At 34.7% G+C, this 19,398-nt stretch overlaps 1 protein-coding gene across 1 annotated transcript in view; it reads left to right on the top strand.

Annotated features, from left to right (window-relative positions):
• The window catches only part of LOC134234646 (neuroglian-like), a 42,548-nt gene extending 27,343 nt beyond the window's left edge, over window positions 1-15,205 (top strand). Inside the window, exon 5 of the mRNA XM_062716713.1 lies at window positions 15,117-15,205. Within this exon, the coding sequence (XP_062572697.1) occupies window positions 15,117-15,205 (89 nt within the window). The remainder of the gene's footprint in view (window positions 1-15,116) is intronic.
• Window positions 15,206-19,398: the final 4,193 nt, after the last annotated feature.

Genomic DNA, 19,398 nt, shown 5'->3' on the forward strand with positions numbered 1-19,398 from the left:
TACTTTATGCAAGTATAGTCACTTATAAGTGACTATAAGTGACTTATAAGTCAAGCATTAACCCTTCATACTCTATGAAGTATTAGTCATCTATAAGTCACTTATAAGTGAAGTACAACACTACCTGTAAGATCTTAATTTAGCCAATTTCAACAGAACTTCCAACCATGCAAGGGTTGCATGATATGTTCAAAGCTATTTTTTACATATACACATGTATTTGCACTTTAGATGAAATAATCAAGTAAAAATTTTATGAAAAAAATCCCTTTTATATGACATTCCTTTGATGATGCATACTTATTATTAATTCAGTTTACAAACAAGATGTTGAACAAAAAGGCAATAAGATTAATGACCTTGAGGCTTCTTCAAATTTATGAAATCTGAAAGCAACTGAGTCAATTGATTCAAAATTTCAGGCAAAGGAAATTAAAATAGAGAGATGATGTTAATAGAACCTCAAACTTGTTGTACCTGATGAGAAGGCATACTCAAAATAAATCTAAAATCTCCAACATCCTTTCACAGACACAAACTTGGTTTCAAATTCTTGTTGCTGATCTCTGCAGAGACAAACTTTCTGATTGGCTACCTTGAATACCCATAGTGCTCCTTGAGAGAAGTCTAGTATAGGGTAAAAATTCAAAGTCCACACTTATACTTGCTCATACCATACTGATCTTCACTTATAAGTGAGGTATAAGTGAAATATTCACTGATATGTAGCTCATCTTTACTTATAAGTGAAGTATTAACGAAATCCGTTCCTCACTTATACTTACTTTGACTTATAGTACACTTATAAGTAAATTTCAAAACTTAAAAGTGACTTATAAATTGCTAATAAGTGGATTATAAAACACTTTTAAGTTTCTATTAGTTTTTTCTGTAAGGGAGAATAAAATGTGTAAAAATATAGAAAATTGAACCAGTGGTTTCAGATATTTTGATGATTAAAAAAAAATCAATGGCAAAAAAACTAAAAGATACAGTAGATGATTTCACAATATTTGACCTTTGACCTCTTGATATGACTTGACCTTTGTAGTACATAAAGAATGGAGACTCCTTATGTGTGTGTCCAAATATCAGCCCTCTACTATTTATTGAACAAAAGTTAACTGCATTTTATAACAGACTGTTACCCGGTACATGCTTGTACATTGCACTTTGATAGAGTATATAAACACATTCCAAAATGTAAGCCCCCAAGTGACCAATATATAGGATTCTCTGATTTTTTCACAAAATATGACACAAACATGTCAAAACTTATTATTAGCTCACCTGAGCCGAGGGCTCAAGTGAGCTTTTCTAATCAAAATTTGTCCGTTGTCTGTCGACTTCGTCGTTGTTGACGTAAACGTTTCAAATTTTCATCTTCTCAAGAACCACTGGGCCAATTTCAACCAAACATGCCACAAAGTGTCCTTGGGTAAAGGGAATTCAAGTTTATTCAAATGAAGGGCCAAGCCCTCTTCCAAGGAGAAATAATTATGAATTTATGAAAAATTTATGGCAACTTTTAAAAATCTTCTCCAGAACCACTGGACCAAGAAAGATGAAACTCACGTGGAATCATCCTCAGGTAGTGTAGATTCAAATTTGTTCAAATCAAAACCCCTCAGGGTAGGGTGGGGTTACAATGGGGTATCAAAATTCAATATAGAAATACATATTAAAAATCTTTAAAGATCTTCTTCTCCAGAACCACTGGGCTAGGAAAGATGAATCTCATGTGGAATCATCTTTAAGTAATGAAGATTTAAATTTGTTCAAATCATGACCCCGGGGGGTAAGGTGGGGCCATAATGGGGTATCAAAGTTTAACATATGAATACTTGGTGAAAATCTTTAAAAATTAATCTTCTTCTCCAGAACCACTGGGCCAGGAAAATTGAAACTCATGTGGAATCATCCTCAGATAATGTAGATTCAAGTTTGTTCAAATCATGACCCCCGGGAGTAGGGTGGAGCCACAATGGGGTATAGAAGTTTAACATAAGAATACATGGGAAAAATCTTTTAAAATTTTCTTCTCCAGAACCACTGGGCCAGGAAAGATGAAACTCATGTAGAATCATCCTCAGGTAATGTAGATTCAAGTTTGTTCAAATCATGACCCCGAGAGGTAGGTTGGGGCCACAATGGGTGATCAAAGTTCAACATAAGAATAAATAGGAAAAATCTTTAAAACTATTCTCCTCAAGATTCACTGGGCCATGAAAGATTAAACTCATGCAGAAGCATCTTCTGAAAGGGAAGATTCAATTTTGTTCAAATCATGACCCCTTGGGCAAGGATGTGGCCACAATGGGTGATCAAGGTTTTACATTTGCTTTTACCTAGGCAATTGCTCAGGTGAGCGATGTGGCCCCTGGACCTCTTGTTTTTCTTACAGGGATCATTCATTGTTGTAAATATAGTAATATTAATCTTTTTTTCTCCAGTACTTTTTAAGAAATGTGTTGAAGTAGGATCCACCTTGTCCTACCTTAAGATCTTCGTGAATCTTGTTTAAAATTAAATATGATCTCTCCTTATTAGTTTGCTCCTGGAAATGTTATATATTTTGAGGTAAACTTGTATTATACCATCATCTTCAACCTTCCTTAATGTAATTTATATCTCCATCCATGAGTCTACTCTGCTCTGTTTTTTGTTGCAAATATAAAAAACAAAATGTTTGTTTTAAATGGGCATTTATCAAAATGCCAAACAAATTAACCAAAAAGTACAAAAGTTATGCATGTCCATTGTTGAATATATACCTGACAAGGATATTAATATACATAAGGAAAAGGAAAAATACGAATCCATGTATGACTAGAAGAATTTGCCTAAAAGATGGGAGAACAGATACGCCCCAAACTTGTTGATAACTTACAAGTTATGGACAAGCGCCCCATCCAGAGGAGACAAATGGGAAACATCAACACCTCACAAATAGGACAAACAGACTAACATATGCCCAAACCATCAGATACAAAAATTTGCTGTAAATATCCTGTAAATTGACAATATCCATGAAGTTCTTGGAGATCAAGTTCTCCAACAATCTTTCAAAATTTTGATGGCTTCCAATTGTGTCTCGCTATTAGCAGACCCATTTTTGCATTTTAATGCTCTTCTGAGCCAAAGGCTCAAAGAGCTTAATGCTATGGCCATTTGTGCGGTGTGCGTAAACTTTTTAGAATATGGGCCATAACTCAAGAACCCCTTGGCCAATCAGTGCCAAATTTGTTACAGGGTATCCTTGGCCCAAGGGCTACCATTTATACTAAAATAAGGGTTGGGACCCTTAAACAAGGGGAGATAATCAGGAAAACAAAACCAAAAGTACTGGTTGCTAAAAAATCTTCTGCTCCATAACCAGCAGGCAAATTTTCATCAAACTTACATACAAGGATCAGGATATGTCGAAGATTAAAATTTGCATGGGGAATTACCCTGGGGCAAAGGGCGTGGTCTCAAGGTCACTTCAAAGTTGACCTGAATTTACAATAAAAACGTATATACATATATTATACTTACTATAAGGACTAGGATCATCAAATCTTGTAAGTTGATGCATCTTAGGACTTCACATCATGTTAACTCAAAAGTAGGTCACGGTGACCTACTTTTTAAATTTTGCGGGCATTTGTTTTCAAATTGATTTGAAGGCATATTTTGGAAACTTTAAGGCCTGTGATCATCAAACTTTGCCAGTTGATGCATCTTGGGTCCTCAAACAACGTCAACTCAAAAGTAGGTCACCGTGTCCTACTTTTTGAACTTTATGACTTATCCTTTTAAAAACATTTAATCCCATTATTTCAGACACTGAGATGTTTAGAATCATCAAATCTTGTAAGTTGATGCATCTTGGGACCTTAAAACATATTTATGAAAAAGTAAGTCACTGTGACCTGTATTTTGAATTTTGCCTGCATTTGTTCTCAAATTGTTTAAAATGCATATTTTGATTACCTTCAGACCTACTATCATCAAACTTGGTCAGAAGATGCATCTTGGGTCTTAAAAAAATTGTCGACTTAAATGTAGGTCATGATGACCTACTTTCAACATTTTATGACTTTATTTAAGTATCTCCGGTACTTATTGGCTTAGAATTATCAAACTTGGTTAGTTGATGCATCTTGGGTTTTCAGAGAGTAATGACCAAAAAGTAGGTCATGGTGACCTACTTTTGACATTTTGTGCCTAAAATTAAGTATCTCTGGTACTTATTTACCTAGAATCATCAAACCTTGTCAGTTAATGCATCTAGGGTTTTCGGAGATTGTCGACCAAAAAGTAGGTCACAGTGACCTACTTTGACATTTTATGGCTATATTTAAGTATCTCAGGCACTTATTGGCTAAGAATCATCAAACTTTGTCAGCTGAGGCATCTTGGGTTTTCAGAGAATCATGACCAAAAAGTAGGTCATGGTGACCTACTTTTACATATCTCAGGTACGTATTAGCTTAGAATCATCAAACTTTGTCAGTTAATGCAGCTTGGGTTTTGGAGATTGTTGACCAAAAAGTAGGGCTATATTTAATTATCTCTGGTACTTATTGGTTTAGAATAGTCAAACTTTGTCAGATGATGCATCTGGGTTTTCGAAGATATATCGAAACCAAAAAGTAGGTCATGGTGACCTACTTTTGAATACCTCAAGTACTTATTTACTTAGAATCATCAGTCTTTGTCAATTAATGTATCTTGAGTCCTCAGAAAATTTCAATCAAAAGGTAGGTCAATGTGACCTACTTATGGTATTTTATAATTATAATATAATATCTTCAGTCTTAACTGGCTAAATATTATCAAACTTTGTCAGTTGATGCATTTTGGGTCTTATGATACTAATAGAGTTAGAGGCTTCTAATAGAATTGATAGATTGTACAATTTATCAGAAGAGTGATTCAAGGCCCTTGGGCCTCTTGTATTCCTATGAAATATGTCACTTAACACATTATGTCATATTGTCAACAAATACCTGTATAGCGGGTTATTTTAGCAGCCCGGTGCAAATTTTGGCATATAGATGATAGTGGGTAATTAAAATTTTACATAATAGAAATATATATAGGAAAATTCATTAAAAATCTTCTTCTCAAGAATAGCAAAGGCATAATCGATCATATTTATATGGAAGCATCCTAATGTAGTGTAGATTCAAGTTTGTTCAAATCATGACCCCCGGGGGTAGGGCAGGGCCACAATGCCGATCAAAATTTTACATAGAAATATATAGAAAAATTCTTTCAGAATCTTCTTCTCAAGAATGGCAAAGGCATAATGGATCATATTTATATGGAAGCATTCTTGTGTAGTGGTGTAGTTGTGTAGTGTAGATTCAAGTTTGTTCAGATCATGACCCTTGGGGGTAGGGCGGGGCTACAATGGCGGATCCAATTTTACATAGAAATATATAGAAAAATTCTTTAAAAATCTTTTTCTCAAAGAAAAGCAAAGCCGGGAGGGGGGGGGCACAATGATGGCTCATCAAAGCCACAAAGTAAGTTCAAATGTAAAGGGCAATAAAGATCCTTAGTTAGTGTATATTCAAGTTTGTTCAATCTTTTAAGGATTGGTTGGGACCACTTTTGGTTTTAAACTTTGCAGAAATAAACTGATTTCTACTTTTTTCCTAGCCACAGTGCTCAGGTGAGCGATGCGGCCCATGATCTTCTTGTTGAATGTTATCAGTCCTATAATACAACTGTCCATGCCAACAAAACATCATACTGCAGTAACATGCCATATTCAATTTATCAGCATGGTCAGGTGTGTTTTGGGACTGTACAACAATCAAAAATATGAATTCAATGCTTCATTGTTCAATTCATGGCCCCAGGGGCTATGGTTGGGCCACATTAAGGGAATCTAACTTTTACATTGAAATATATAGGAAAGCCTTTTAAAAATTTCTTCTCAAGAACCACTGGGCCAGAAAAACTGGAAAATATGTTGAAACATCCTTGTAGTCTGATCCGATTTATAGGAAAAAATACTTCTAACGGCAAATAATTATTATTTGTTCCAGCATAGTTTTTTAACCTATTTCGAGTATGGTAAATCTGAAAAAATATGCTGGCCTTCATGAAAATGGCGTTAAAGAGGTCAAAATGGCGATTCAAAATGGTGGACATCCAATTTTTCTAATTTCTCTTAATGTTGTTCAAAATGGAGAAGTAATGTGTGAATATCTCACTGAGTGAAATACAACTATAAAAATGATAATAGAATGCTAATATTATTAATTTAACTTAGAAAATTTAGTCGTTTCTACACTTAATTCGAATATTCTCTGATTTATTTGTCTATTGTGTCTATATTCTGCTTTGATCAGAATTTTACATTTGCAAATATCCCTACACTGCAGATTTTTTCCCCATCGCATCTCACTATTCTACGACCGAATGATGGTGCAGCTGTAACTTTCAATTTAAATTTTTGGAAAACTTTCTGCATTGGCCCATTCATAAGTTGGCAGAAACCAACCAAGAACAACCATCCAATCTGATTGGTCTTAGTAATACGAGGCTTCCACTATAAATTAATATCACGTATTGCCTGGCATTGTGCTTGTTTTGCATGCATATAAACAGAATGGGAAGCGTAATTTCTAAATAATTTTTGATGCACGTAAGTGGCCACTATGTATTTGTAATGCAACTTAAAGACGTTTTTTTATCAGTTAATTTCCCTTCTCCTCAATCGTCCATTGATATGTATTACAATAAATGAATTGTATTCAATATATATATTTTTCTGAAGCTCTGGAAAAGACAGATTTATTGCCGAAACAATTTAAAAGGAAAAATTGCAGGCTTTAGAAAGGTTCCACTAGCATTCTACAGGTGTCTATCTCTAGAAAGAATGAGCAATGACATATCTATATACTAGTATGATAACAGCTAGAGATACAAGAGGGTACTCAAAAACAGTACTAGAGCACTCTTGAAGAGCTAAAGACTCTCAGTGAACAATGACTTAACCAATATCACCACATTCCACTCCATCTTCAATCATCCAATCACCGCTCTCCCTCCCTCTTCCACATACAGCGAGCAGTTACAATGTTTTTCATAATGGTTGATGGGAGGAGACAGGGTAATATGTTTTTTCGGAGGTATAGCAAAGTTAATAGGCAGAGGAATTTCCCTTGGTGTCCCTTTCTTCTGAGTTTAGCCGATTATATTGATTAGTCCTTTGAATATGAACAAACAAATAAATACTAGAAAAGTTTCATTTTTTTACTCAAAATAGTTTAAACAAACTCAACTTTTGACGGTGTTCCAAAGCATTTGAGCCCAGGCCGGCCCGTCCACCTAAAATAAATCCTGAATCGCTGTTATTAACAACTCGCACTTCCACATCCCTCAGCACACCATCAAATATAACTGAAGAAATTCTTGTCTGATTTCATTGAACCCTTTGTACTAGCTTTTGAAATTAGCACTTGTAAGAGCTAAGTATTATCCCCTAAAATCTTCTATTCCAGCTTTATTTGCTATTAGTTTAAGTCTGTCTTCGGAATTTTGGTATTTTCAACACTCAAGGAACAACACATTTATGTTCAAATGTTAAAAGTGTATTTTGTTTTCCAAAACCTTATGCAAAATGAAAAAAAAATCTCTGATATTAAAGACTTGTAGATTTCTATTTTGTGACCGTATAGATGTGTCTTTTTGGGTAAAAGGCCATTCTATTAGCAAGAAAATTCTCAAACTTTATCATCTGGAATCACATTGTATGCATTGTTTGGTGAGAAAAGTTGTATAATTGTCCAATTTAAGAGAACCTGCAGATTCCTCATGATTCCTATCATGTACAAGCTTTCGTACCAATAGGCCTAAGCCATTCTTGACTTTGATCTAGTCCACACTTCTCTTGACAACAAAATTTTCTTGAACACTCTAAGAACTTTACAAGGCAACTTGATCCACACTTCTTTGTTAGGATAGTGTAAGGTTGTATCAAGAATCAAGGGGAAATTGAACATACACATTTTCCCCTTTCAGATTTTGTAAATTTCAAAATTTAAATTTAAATACACTGTTCAATACAAGATTATCCGTTCACAACATGAAATATTTGTGAATGCAAATGAATTGTTGAGTGACTGAGAATTACAAAATGCAAATGCAGGGATATGGAATCAGACCTGGACAATCAAGAACAAATATGGTTTACGTATATTATACTGATAATTTTTAATAAATATGTTGATATTTGGATATTATAATATATTCAGATTTATGTGATGTAACAATTCCTAGCTCTCTAATTGGTTGTGGTCCATCATTTTAAAAACCATACTAAGTTATGTTGTACTAGACCTTCCACATGAACATTATAAAGATTTATTTTTTTTTACACTGGACAATGGATCAAGAATTTCTAACAACTGATATGATTTAGCAACCCTCGAACTACAATGTTCACTCGCCCTAATGCTCGGGGGAATACTGCTCTTTGGGTAGCTTATACTTGTCATATTGTCCTCTAAACAGCAATAATTGTATGGTATTATTAACAGTTTATATGAAGAAGCATGGTGAGACAGGTAATAGGTAAAATGTCTTTGGAATTGTCGTCAAAAGTTTATCTAAATAATAATAGAAGTAATTAAACAAAGATCCGTGTCATAAAAACCATAAGTCATTAACAAAAATATTCTCCAACTTTCATTGCATATTTGAATATTATTTTTTTTAATAAAAAAAAACAAATTGTAATTTATTTTCTGCAAAACGACTCAGAATTAAGCAGTTTTTAGTATTTTACGAAATTCGAGTATATATGACGTTATTTAGAATCGCCATTTTGAGCTAATTAACACTGACATTTCAAATCTAAACCACCAAATTTTCCGAATTAAAGTGATAACATTATGGTTTTATTGTCATTTTATATACATGTATTTGTACTATGCTCAGTTCGATATACACAAATCCTTTCTCCTATGTAAACGACATTAAGAAATAATTTGAAAAAAAATTGAATATCAGCCATTTTGAATCGCCATTTTGACTTTCAACCTACAGCTTTATTAGGTCACCTGAGTAAACTCAGGTGACCTATTGCTATCTGTTTTCGTCCGTCAGCGTGCGTCGTTCGTCGTGTGTTAACATTTGAACATTTTCAGCTTCTTCTCTGCAACCACTGAACCAATTTCAACCAAATTTGGCACAAAGCATCTATGGGTGGAGGGGAACAAAAATTGTGAATTTCATGATCCCTGCCCCCCTGGGGCCTGAGGGGTGGGGCCAAAACCACTAAAATTAATGCAATCTTTAAAAATCTTCTTCTTTACTCCTGGACAACAAGCAGTCAAACTGTTTGCATGATTGTAATCAGCAATGAGTCCTCTACCAAAATTGTGAAATTCATGGCCCTTGGGTCAGGGGTTCTAGTGCTAGGGTGGGGCTAAATAAGTAGGTAGTGAAAATGCATTATTTCTTTGAAAATCTTCTTCTCTGCTCCTGGGTATTAAATAAACCAACTAAGTACATAGTTATGATGAGCAAGAGTGCCTCTACCAAAATTGTGAATTTTATGGCCCCAGGGTCAGGGGTTCTGGTGTTAGGGCGGGGCTCTATTGATTATATAGTGAAAATACATGAATTCTTTGAAAATCTTCTTCTCTGCTCCTGGGTATTAAATAAACAAACTAAGTATATAGTTATGATGAACAAGAGTGCCCCTATCAAAATTTTGAATTTTATGGCCCAAGGGTCAGGGGTTCTTGTTTAGGGCGGGGCTCTAATGATTATATAGTGAAATGCATGAATTCTTTGAACATCTTATCCTTTGCCCCTGGTTAATATGCTAATGATCTAATTACATATTTAAGGCCAGGATTTATTTTATTTTTAGTTTTACAAACCCTCCGCTCAAGGTTTTGAATTTTCAGAAAAAAATAAAACATTTTTTTTTTCTTTTTGATGTCAAATTTGAGTCGGGATCGAGATTTCAAATTTACGAACTGACACTTCCGGTTTTACGATGAAACGGCGGGTAAATAAAGCTAGATCTGAGAAGATAGCTTGGTTTAGTGTAAAATTCGTCGATAAGAGTGCCATTCAAAACGTTTCACCCGTTCAAAGGACAAATAAAATGCTGACGACTTTGTTGCACAATGACATGCTGGTGAGATAATTATGTATTCGTTTCAAAAGTAACTGTAAATTATTTTCCTCCCCCAGGTCTTTAACTGCCCGTGGTAGCTATTGCATATTGCCAGCGACATTGTTTAGGTCTCTGTTATAGCTTACAGTCTAAGCATCATTCTTCAGAACAGGGTTGCAATTATGCATCAGATGTAATGAATAAAACTATGGGAGAAGTGAAGTCAATTTGAGAAATAAACGATAACCTGAAGAAATAAAAAAAATTCAACTATTAAAAGGCAAGAATATATACAAATATATACATGCATGTAGTATCATTTGTATCAGCCAGAAAAATTATTTTACACTCAGTTGAAAAAATGTTGACCCTACTCCCCAATACTCCCTGTCTGTTTTATGATAGGAATTATAATTTTAGGCATCAAGTAAATTTTAGAACAATGTCTACACATTCACATAACACATATTAAAAAAAATGAAGATATATTGAAAGACTTTTAAAGAATTGATTTTTAAAAATATATTTTGATCAACATCACAAATTTATATAACTGGCCCAAACTGGCAGATGATGAAATAAGCAATTAAATGTTCTACTTTCCTATTTGTAAGCATTATGTGTCCAGTGGTAAGGAGCCTATTAGGATAGCATAAAAAAAGAATGTACAAATGTTAATAATTGATGTATCAAAAAAAAATTTTTATTTCCTTCTCCTTCGAGGACTTTTTTATTCTCATGTTCATAACTAAACCTAAACATAAAAAAATGCTGGCCTTATAATGACGAAAGGGGCCTCCTTCAAAATAGATAATTTCAGGGCTGCTGGGTCAGGGGTACCAGGGGGGTACTTTGACTAAAAATAAATTAATGCTTTGAAATCTGCCCTTTGATAAGCAATGGTGCCTCTTTCAAAATTTGTGAATTTCATGGCTTTTGGATTAAAACACGAACCAAATACAATCGCTGGAAAGTTGTTACATGATACTCAGGTGACCTATAAGGCTCCGTGCTCGACTTGTACATAGTGAAATTCCTTTGATCGAGTTAATATTTATATAATGAGGGTTTAAAATAGTTTTAGCAATGCAAAAGTTATCTCCGAGGGCCACAATGTATCAAACATTGAGAAGATCAAGATCTAACTACAGGAGATCTTGGGAGGAGGTGTATATATAACCACGCTGGCTCATTCAAGTCTGTGTTCAGTTGTCAAAAAGAGAAAAATCATTCAGCCATCATAAGAAGAGGATGTCTCTATATAGTAAGGTATTTGTGCTTTTCTCAAAAGAATAGCAATGTCATCATTGTGTCTCAAATTACTGCAGACGGACCTTTTTAACACAGATCCATAATTCAGTGGGACACAAACTAAGGAAAATCCACAGAATTAAATAGACGATATTGTAATTTTTTTAAAAAACAGAACTGTCAGCATAACACTGTGGGTGACAGGTGTGAGAGATGTGCAGATGGTTTCTATGGAGATGCGACCTCGCCCCAGATGAAGTCGGGGTCCAATCAGACATTGATTGCAGTGATACAATGTATTGTCAGTAAGTCTGTTAAATGACCCATTTTTTTTGTCAATACTGTTTTCTTGGAGATGGTGAACTGGAATCTTCTACAACAAGCGATCACTGATTGTTGTTCTCCCGTACTTGTCATTGGTTTCAAAACGGCTTACCGACCTGTGCATGGAAACCTGCAAACTGTGACGAATTTGTCGCAAGTGTTCTCTGGTCCCTTGAACATTCATCATGAAACTTTTTTATTTTAGTGATTAGTAATTTAGTTGTGCGATTCGCATTTAAATTTTTCAAATAATCAATTATTGCCAGAGGTTACACAGGCAAAGTTAAAATTCTTTAATTTCAATGTTTCTCAATAACTTATACTCAAGCAATCGTTTTGAAACTTTCAATATAAATTCCTTGCAATGTGTCAAAGTGATTTCTATTTAAAAAATAATTGTAAAGTCGCTCACAGTTGCCATAGAAATAAAATGAAAAAAAGGTTAAGATGTACATGTGTTCTCCAGCAGGTCTAGGTCCGGTTGGAGGTCATATCCAATAAAATGTCTAGGTCACACGGATTACATATTTGAAGTCAGTGGCCCTGGGCTCTCACTGTCAAATGTTACCCGAGCCAATCGGCAGCTATGTTCAAGACGAACCCCTCGTCACACCCTGACCATCAGAGATTTGGTACAGACAGACTCTGGATATAACATATACAACTTACCAGTATACGTTTTAAAAGTTTCATTCATACAATTCAGGTCACAGGTACTGATGTGATTTGATCATAAATATCAAAAGTTCTGGCATGTTTCATCTTAGATTAACCGTTTTACGGAAATTCTTGAGTTTGATATCAAAAGATCAGAAAAATATATACATATTGTGATGTCACTGTTAGAATTTTTAACGTAATAACTCCGAAAATTGTTTCATCAGAATCGTGAACAGCCGATCCGTGTGAGAATTGATGAGCCAACAATGTTGAAAAAATTAAAATTTTCAGACAACTTTTCTCATTACTCGGACGCAAGCTAACGGACGCAAATGCCTGTTGGTGGAACATTTACATAGACTACAATCTATCATATGGTATTTTATTTCGGAGATCTTCTCTGTTCTGAAATGGTTTTAGCGAGTGTCAAACTTACCATGGTTTTATCAAATCTCGCTCAAACTTTTGCGGAAAAGAGACCTAAATGTGAGAAAAAGACAAAGTTGACAATCAAAGAAAAATAGGTGATCGTGTTACAAAATTGATGGCATAAATTCGTCAGGTATTTTAACCAGATTTGTGGTATCGATGAAGGCTTAATAGTAGGTAAGTTTAGTGTGCCCCATATTTTGTCGTAAAATCCAAAATGGCGGCAGCGCAGTTGTAACCCAACCGTACCTCCACATATTCGCAAATTTTAATGTATGGAAAATAAATAAGACTTTACATGTCTGACTAACTTATATTCATTTTTTGGATTCAAAAGTCAAAAGCAGTAGTGAGTTTTGGGGCGCTGACGTTGAATTTGTATGGAAAAAATAGGCACAGAATCAAGTCGGGGACAAGATTTAGTACATTTTATTCGTAAACGGAAGAGTGCTGTTACTCGAAAATATATTTCATGAAAACTGCATTAATATACTTCAGTTTAATACAGAACATGTTTTATTTCAAACAATGGAGAGCTATATAAAAGACAGAAAATCCAACCGTATCAGGTAAATAAAAATCTTAAATGAATGTTTATGATAGCATAACCGGACATAAACCATGCTCGTAAACAAACCATACAATGAATAATGGAATTGCTGAAAAACAGTATTATAGTCCTACTCTACCTCTTTGCAAATTAAAAATTTCTTTGAAATATTTTTTCAAATAAGCCTTTGGCAGCAATTTTAAAATCGTCTCATTTGGATAAAAACGCAGCTTTTCAGTATGCTAAACATTCTATATTCTGACGTCATTTTCGGAGTTATTACGTCATAAAAATTATAAAATGACGTCACAATGTGTATATATTTTTCTGATCTTTCCAATGATATCAAACTCAATAATTTTCAGTAAAACGGTTAATCTTTTATTAAACAGTTGCCAGAACTTTTGAAATGCCCCTCGTATTTTGCCAACATTCATTTTTCTTCTGTCTTGTCTCTACATTTTATAATTATTTTATTTTATCTATAAAAAATTAACGATTGTCAGCTGCATTTATTAGCATTTCGTGTTTTCTTGTATATCCATTACTTGTATATTAATAATTTCATTAGATAATGCATGTATAAATTAGAAAATTGGTACGTCTTTTCCATAGTTTTTATTCATTCATAAATCCTTGGATCCACTCCTGCAGGTGCGCGAAGCCTTCATCACCACTGTAAACAAAACATTCATCTCGCCGAAAATGTTCATGATTCCGCTAAACTGAGAAAGTTTACACATGATTTATCATCTCATAACAAACATCAGCCCTGTGCAATGCAGAAATGCTCAAATTGAAGGGGAAAATTCAGGAATTATTTGCGTCAGCCATTGGAACCCACCCGGCATTTTGTAATTAAGGTCTTCCGTTTCCAACGGAAAGGACTGAAACGACTACATGGTTGTCAAGCTTAGCTAATGGGTATTGTTTTAGTGATGATAAAAATGAAAGTCTTGTCCAGTACGGGGCGACATACGCTATTGCTTGCAATAGGAGACTTTCTAGTTATTGATTGTGTTTGTTTTATATTTAATCCAATCAGATGAATACATAAGAAAACGTAAAGGAAAATTCTTTATCTATACACTTTTTCGAACCCACAAAACACATTACATTACCATCATTCAATTGTAGAATAGTGAGATGCAGAGAAAAAAAATACAAATCTGCAGTGTATAGTTATTTGCAAATGTAAAATCCTTACCAAAGCAGAATATAGAAACAATTGACATAAATCAGAGAAAATTCGAATTAAGTGTAGAAACAACTAAATTTTCTGAGTTAAACTAATAATGTTAGCATTCTATTATCAATTTTATAGTTGTATTAAACTCAGTGAGATATTCGCACATTACTTCTCCATTTTGAATGACATTAAGAGAAAATTAGAAAAAAATTGGATGTTTGCCATGTTGAATCGCCATTTTGACCTCTTTGCATTTTTTGAACGCCAGCATTTTATTTGGATTCAGCATACTTGAAATAGGTTAAAATCTATGCTGGACCAAATAATAATTATTTGCCGTTCGAAGTTATTTCTAGCCTTCTTTTTAAAAATCAGGACCAGACTATTGGGTAGTGTAGGTTCTAAATTGTCCAAATCATGACCCCCTGGCAGAAGTTTGGGTCACAATAGGTATTGCAAAGGTGAAAAAAAAAACTGGTGGCCCTTGGGTCTCTTGTTTTCACACTTAAAGAATTGGAGAGATTCATTTGATGGATTTTTATATCAGAAATTTAATATACTATGTATAATGTTTTCAGTACCAACCATTAGGCCAAAGAATTTTGCATTGGATGAAACACAACATTATACAGAAGCGCTAAGTTGGGATGTTCCAAAACGAAATTGACTGACATGAAAGGAAAGTTCATTTAATGTAGTAAGCAATTGGAATGTACCCTTTGATATCATTTTTCCCCATTTTTGACTCTATATGTCATCGGTAGATTAAATCTGTATGTGATAGTCTGATGTCCCTCCATTCTTTGCAGAAATCTAACCAGAGGTGAATGTGCAGGTCAGAGTTCTGGTTTGTAAACAATTTTTACCAAAATGCTTGAGTTGGAATGTTATGTGGATGGAGTACAGGCACAGCTGGTGTGGTCCCACAAGTAGACTACACTAAGACTACAGAAGGCGGAACCCTCATCATCAGTTTTTGATCCAGCAATCACGGTGGCCTTGGTTCTAACTTACCGCCATCAGAAATTTCTGTGAAATTCACTTGAAGAAACATCCACCTTTCAGTTTATGAAAATTTGAATTCAGTATAACTTGACACACAGTTTTCCTACATTAAAACAAATTAAGCTTGCATCAGTTACTAATTTCCAGCTGTATAGGTGTTGCCATTTGGATAAGAGAACCTTTCATTGCATTCCTGTCAACTTTTTGATTTAGTATGAAATACGACAGAATATGAAATCTGATAATTTGCATAAACAGCAAACATTATTTCATAGAGGGCTACTTTGTATTTCACTTGTATTCTGATCACATTTCTTCCGGCCCCTGGGTAATAGTATGTGTTTAAACCTTGACAGCTGTGAGAAAAACACAAACATCCTTGGGTGAAGAAATAAATATTTTGGAAAAGTGAAAAGGTATGTTTTAAAAATCTTCTTGTAAGAACCACTGGGGAGCACAGCATATTTGTTTCAGGTGTGTTTTATATAGGTCAAAGAAACAGGACATAACCACATTTATATGGAAGCATCCCCAGGTAGTGTAGATTCAAGTTTGTTCAAATCATGACCCCCGGGGGTTATTTATGAAATATATAGGAAAATTCTTTTAAAATTTTCTTCTCAAAAACAGCAAAGCCATAAAAATATTTATGTCAAGTTGACTGCAGTAACCCCCGGGGGTAGGGCGGGGCCAAAAACAATTTTCATAATAGGCTTAATTTCGTATTTATATGGAACATCCAGGTAATGTAGATTCAAGTTTGTTTCAAAGTTTTACATAGAAATATTAGGAAAATTCTTTAAAAATCTTCTTCTCAAGAATAGCAAAGATTGCTCTGGAAGGAAGGTGGTGTAGATTCATTACTTTTACAAAGTTTTAATAGAAATTATAGGAAAATTCTTTTTCAAAATTGCTCATATTTATATGCAGAATTAGAAAAGTTTGAAAGGGCGGGGCCACAATTAGAAAGGAAAGAATAGCAAAGCCTGTAAGCACCCTTTGTAATAAAAGAATTAGTAAACCACATATTTGAGCGATGTGTCTTTAAAATCCTTTCAGTGTAAGTAATTATTTGATTTTCTTTATTTTGTAAGGTATCAATACCAAAGAGAGAGAGAGGAGTAATTTTTTTAAAAATTCCATTTTATTTAAGTTACGGAAGTCAAGATTATTCATTCTATAAATAATACACAACTTTGTTCATATTAAACCCATTTGATGCAATCAAGTATACATTTAGTACAGGTGCATCACCTGGAGGATACGCGGAAAGAATTTATCTTGTGAGAAAGATTCTTGTTTCTGAGTTCATATATCAAAAATATATACGGTGGGCCAGGGGTGCCGTATGTTTAACACAGCAGTGTATCTGTGATAAACCATGCACTGTCATCAGTGCAAAGAATGTTTTTAAGGTTTATCAACAATGATTAGGTTACATCTCCTTTGTGTCCTTTAATTGGCCCTTCTCAACACAAAACATATTGTGATTGATGTGAAGATTTTTAAAAACATGCCCTTAAATTTTCAAATATATATATTGTTTCTGATTCAGCCCTAGCCAAACCATAATAACATTTTTGGAAATCGCTAATTATCTATAGGATAGTATATGTTTGTTGCGAGTTTTTTTTTCTACACCATTTTTCATATGGATACAGGTGTATATCTCAGAATGAATTAATGTTGAGAAGTTAGTACATCTCATTTGACAAAACTTTTCAGGTTTTTAGCTCTTCTGAGCCAAAGGCTCAAAGAGCTAATGCTATGGCCATTTGTGCAGTGTGTGTCGTGCGTTGTGAGTTAACTTTTTAGAATATGAGCCATAACTCAAGAACCCCTTGGCCAATTATTGTCAAATTTGTCACAGGGTATCCTTGCCTCAAGGACTACCATTTGTACTAAAATTAGGGGTGGGGCCCTAAAACAAGGGGAGATAATCACGAAAATAAAACCAAAAGTACTGGTTGCTAAAAAATCTTCTTCTCCAGAACCACCAGGCAGATTTTCACCAAACTTACACACAGGGATCAGAATATGTTGAAGATTAAAAATTGTTGAAGGCATGACCCTGGGGCAAAGGGCGTGGTCTCAAGGTCACTTCAAAGTTGACTTAAATTTACACTTATTAAAAATGTTGATATTTGTCTTACTATAAAGACTAGGATAATCAAATCTTGTAAGTTGATGCATCTCAGGACTTACATCATGTTAATACAAAAGTAGGTCACGGTGACCTACTTTTTAAATTTTACGGGCTTTTGTTTTCAAATTGATTTGGGCATATTTTGGACACTTTAAGGCCTATGATCATAAACTTTGTCAGTTGGTGCATCTTGGGTCAACAAACAACATCAACTTAAAAGTAGGTCACTGTGACCTACTTTTCGAATTTTATGGCTAATCTTTTCTAAAACATTTAATCCCATTATTTCAGACATCGAGAGGTTTAGAATCACCAAATCTTGTAAGTTGATGCATCTAGAGGCCTTAAAACATATTTATCAAAAAGTAGGTCACTGTGACCTACTTTTTGAACTTTGCAGGCATTTGTTTTATAAATTGTTTAAAAGGCATATTTTGAATACTATTAGACCTATGATCATCAAATTTTGTCAGTTGATGCATCTTTGGTCTTCAGAAAATGTGACCAAAAAAGTAGGTCACTGTGACCTACTTTTGACATTTTATGGCTAGATTTAGTATCTCGGGTACTAATTGGCTAAGAATCATTATACCCCCCGCAAACGAAGTTTGGGGCACAGAGGAATCACCTTGTCCGTCTGTCCTTGTCTGTGCAATCGTGTCCGGTCCATATCTTTCTTACAGAGGGACATTAGAATATACTACTCCACACAAAGATTGCCCATGACCTAAGGGTGTGTCATGACCTTGATCCAAGGTCATTTAAGAAACTTCAAGGTCACTGGAAGAAAAATTTCATAATTTGTCCTCCATATCTTTCTTACGGATAAACTTGGTAGGTTCTCATTTCACACAAAGATTGCCCATGACCCAAGGGTGTGTCATGACCTTGAACCAAGGTCGTTTGGGGAAGTTCAAGGTCACTGGAAGAAAAATTTCATAATTTGTGTCTGGTCCATATCTTTCTTATGGATAAAGTTGGTAGGTTCTCATTTCACACAAAGATTGCCCATGGCCCAAGGGTGGGTCATGACCTTGACCCAAGGTCGTTTGGGGAAGTTCAAGGTCACTGGAAGAAAAATTTCATAATTCGTGTCTGGTCCATATCTTTCTTATGGATAAAGTTGGTAGGTTCTCCTTTCACACAAAGATTGCCCATGGCCCAAGGGTGTGTCATGACCTTTACCCAAGGTCATTTATGGAACTTCAAGGTCACTGGAAGAAAAATTTCATAATTCGTGTCCGGTCCATATCTTTCTTATGGATAAACTTGGTAGGCTCTCATTTCACACAAAGATTGCCCATGGCCCAAGGGTGGGTCATGACCTTGACCCAAGGTCGTTTGGGGAAGTTAAGGTCAATGGAAGAAAAATTTCATAATTCGTGTCCGGTCCATATCTTTCTTATGAATAAACTTGGAGGTTTTCCCCTTTTACACAAAGATTGCCCATGGCCCAAGAGTGTGTCATGACCTTTACCCAAGGTCATTTATGGAACTTCAAGGTCACTGGAAGAAAAATTTCATAATTCGTGTCCGGTCCATATCTTTCTTATGGATAAACTTGTAGGCTTATTTCACACAAAGATTGCCCATGGCCCAAGGGTGTTCATGACCTTTATCAAAATTATTTGGCGAGGGTTAGGTCATGGGAAAAATTGGAATTTTTGGCCCCGGGGCATTCTTTTTTAGGGTGGGGCTCTTTTAAAAAA

This window comes from Saccostrea cucullata, unplaced genomic scaffold (assembly GCF_032062105.1).
Source record: "Saccostrea cucullata isolate Sc308-1 unplaced genomic scaffold, CSIRO_AGI_Scuc_v1 ctg3688, whole genome shotgun sequence".
Taxonomy (NCBI): domain Eukaryota; kingdom Metazoa; phylum Mollusca; class Bivalvia; order Ostreida; family Ostreidae; genus Saccostrea; species Saccostrea cuccullata.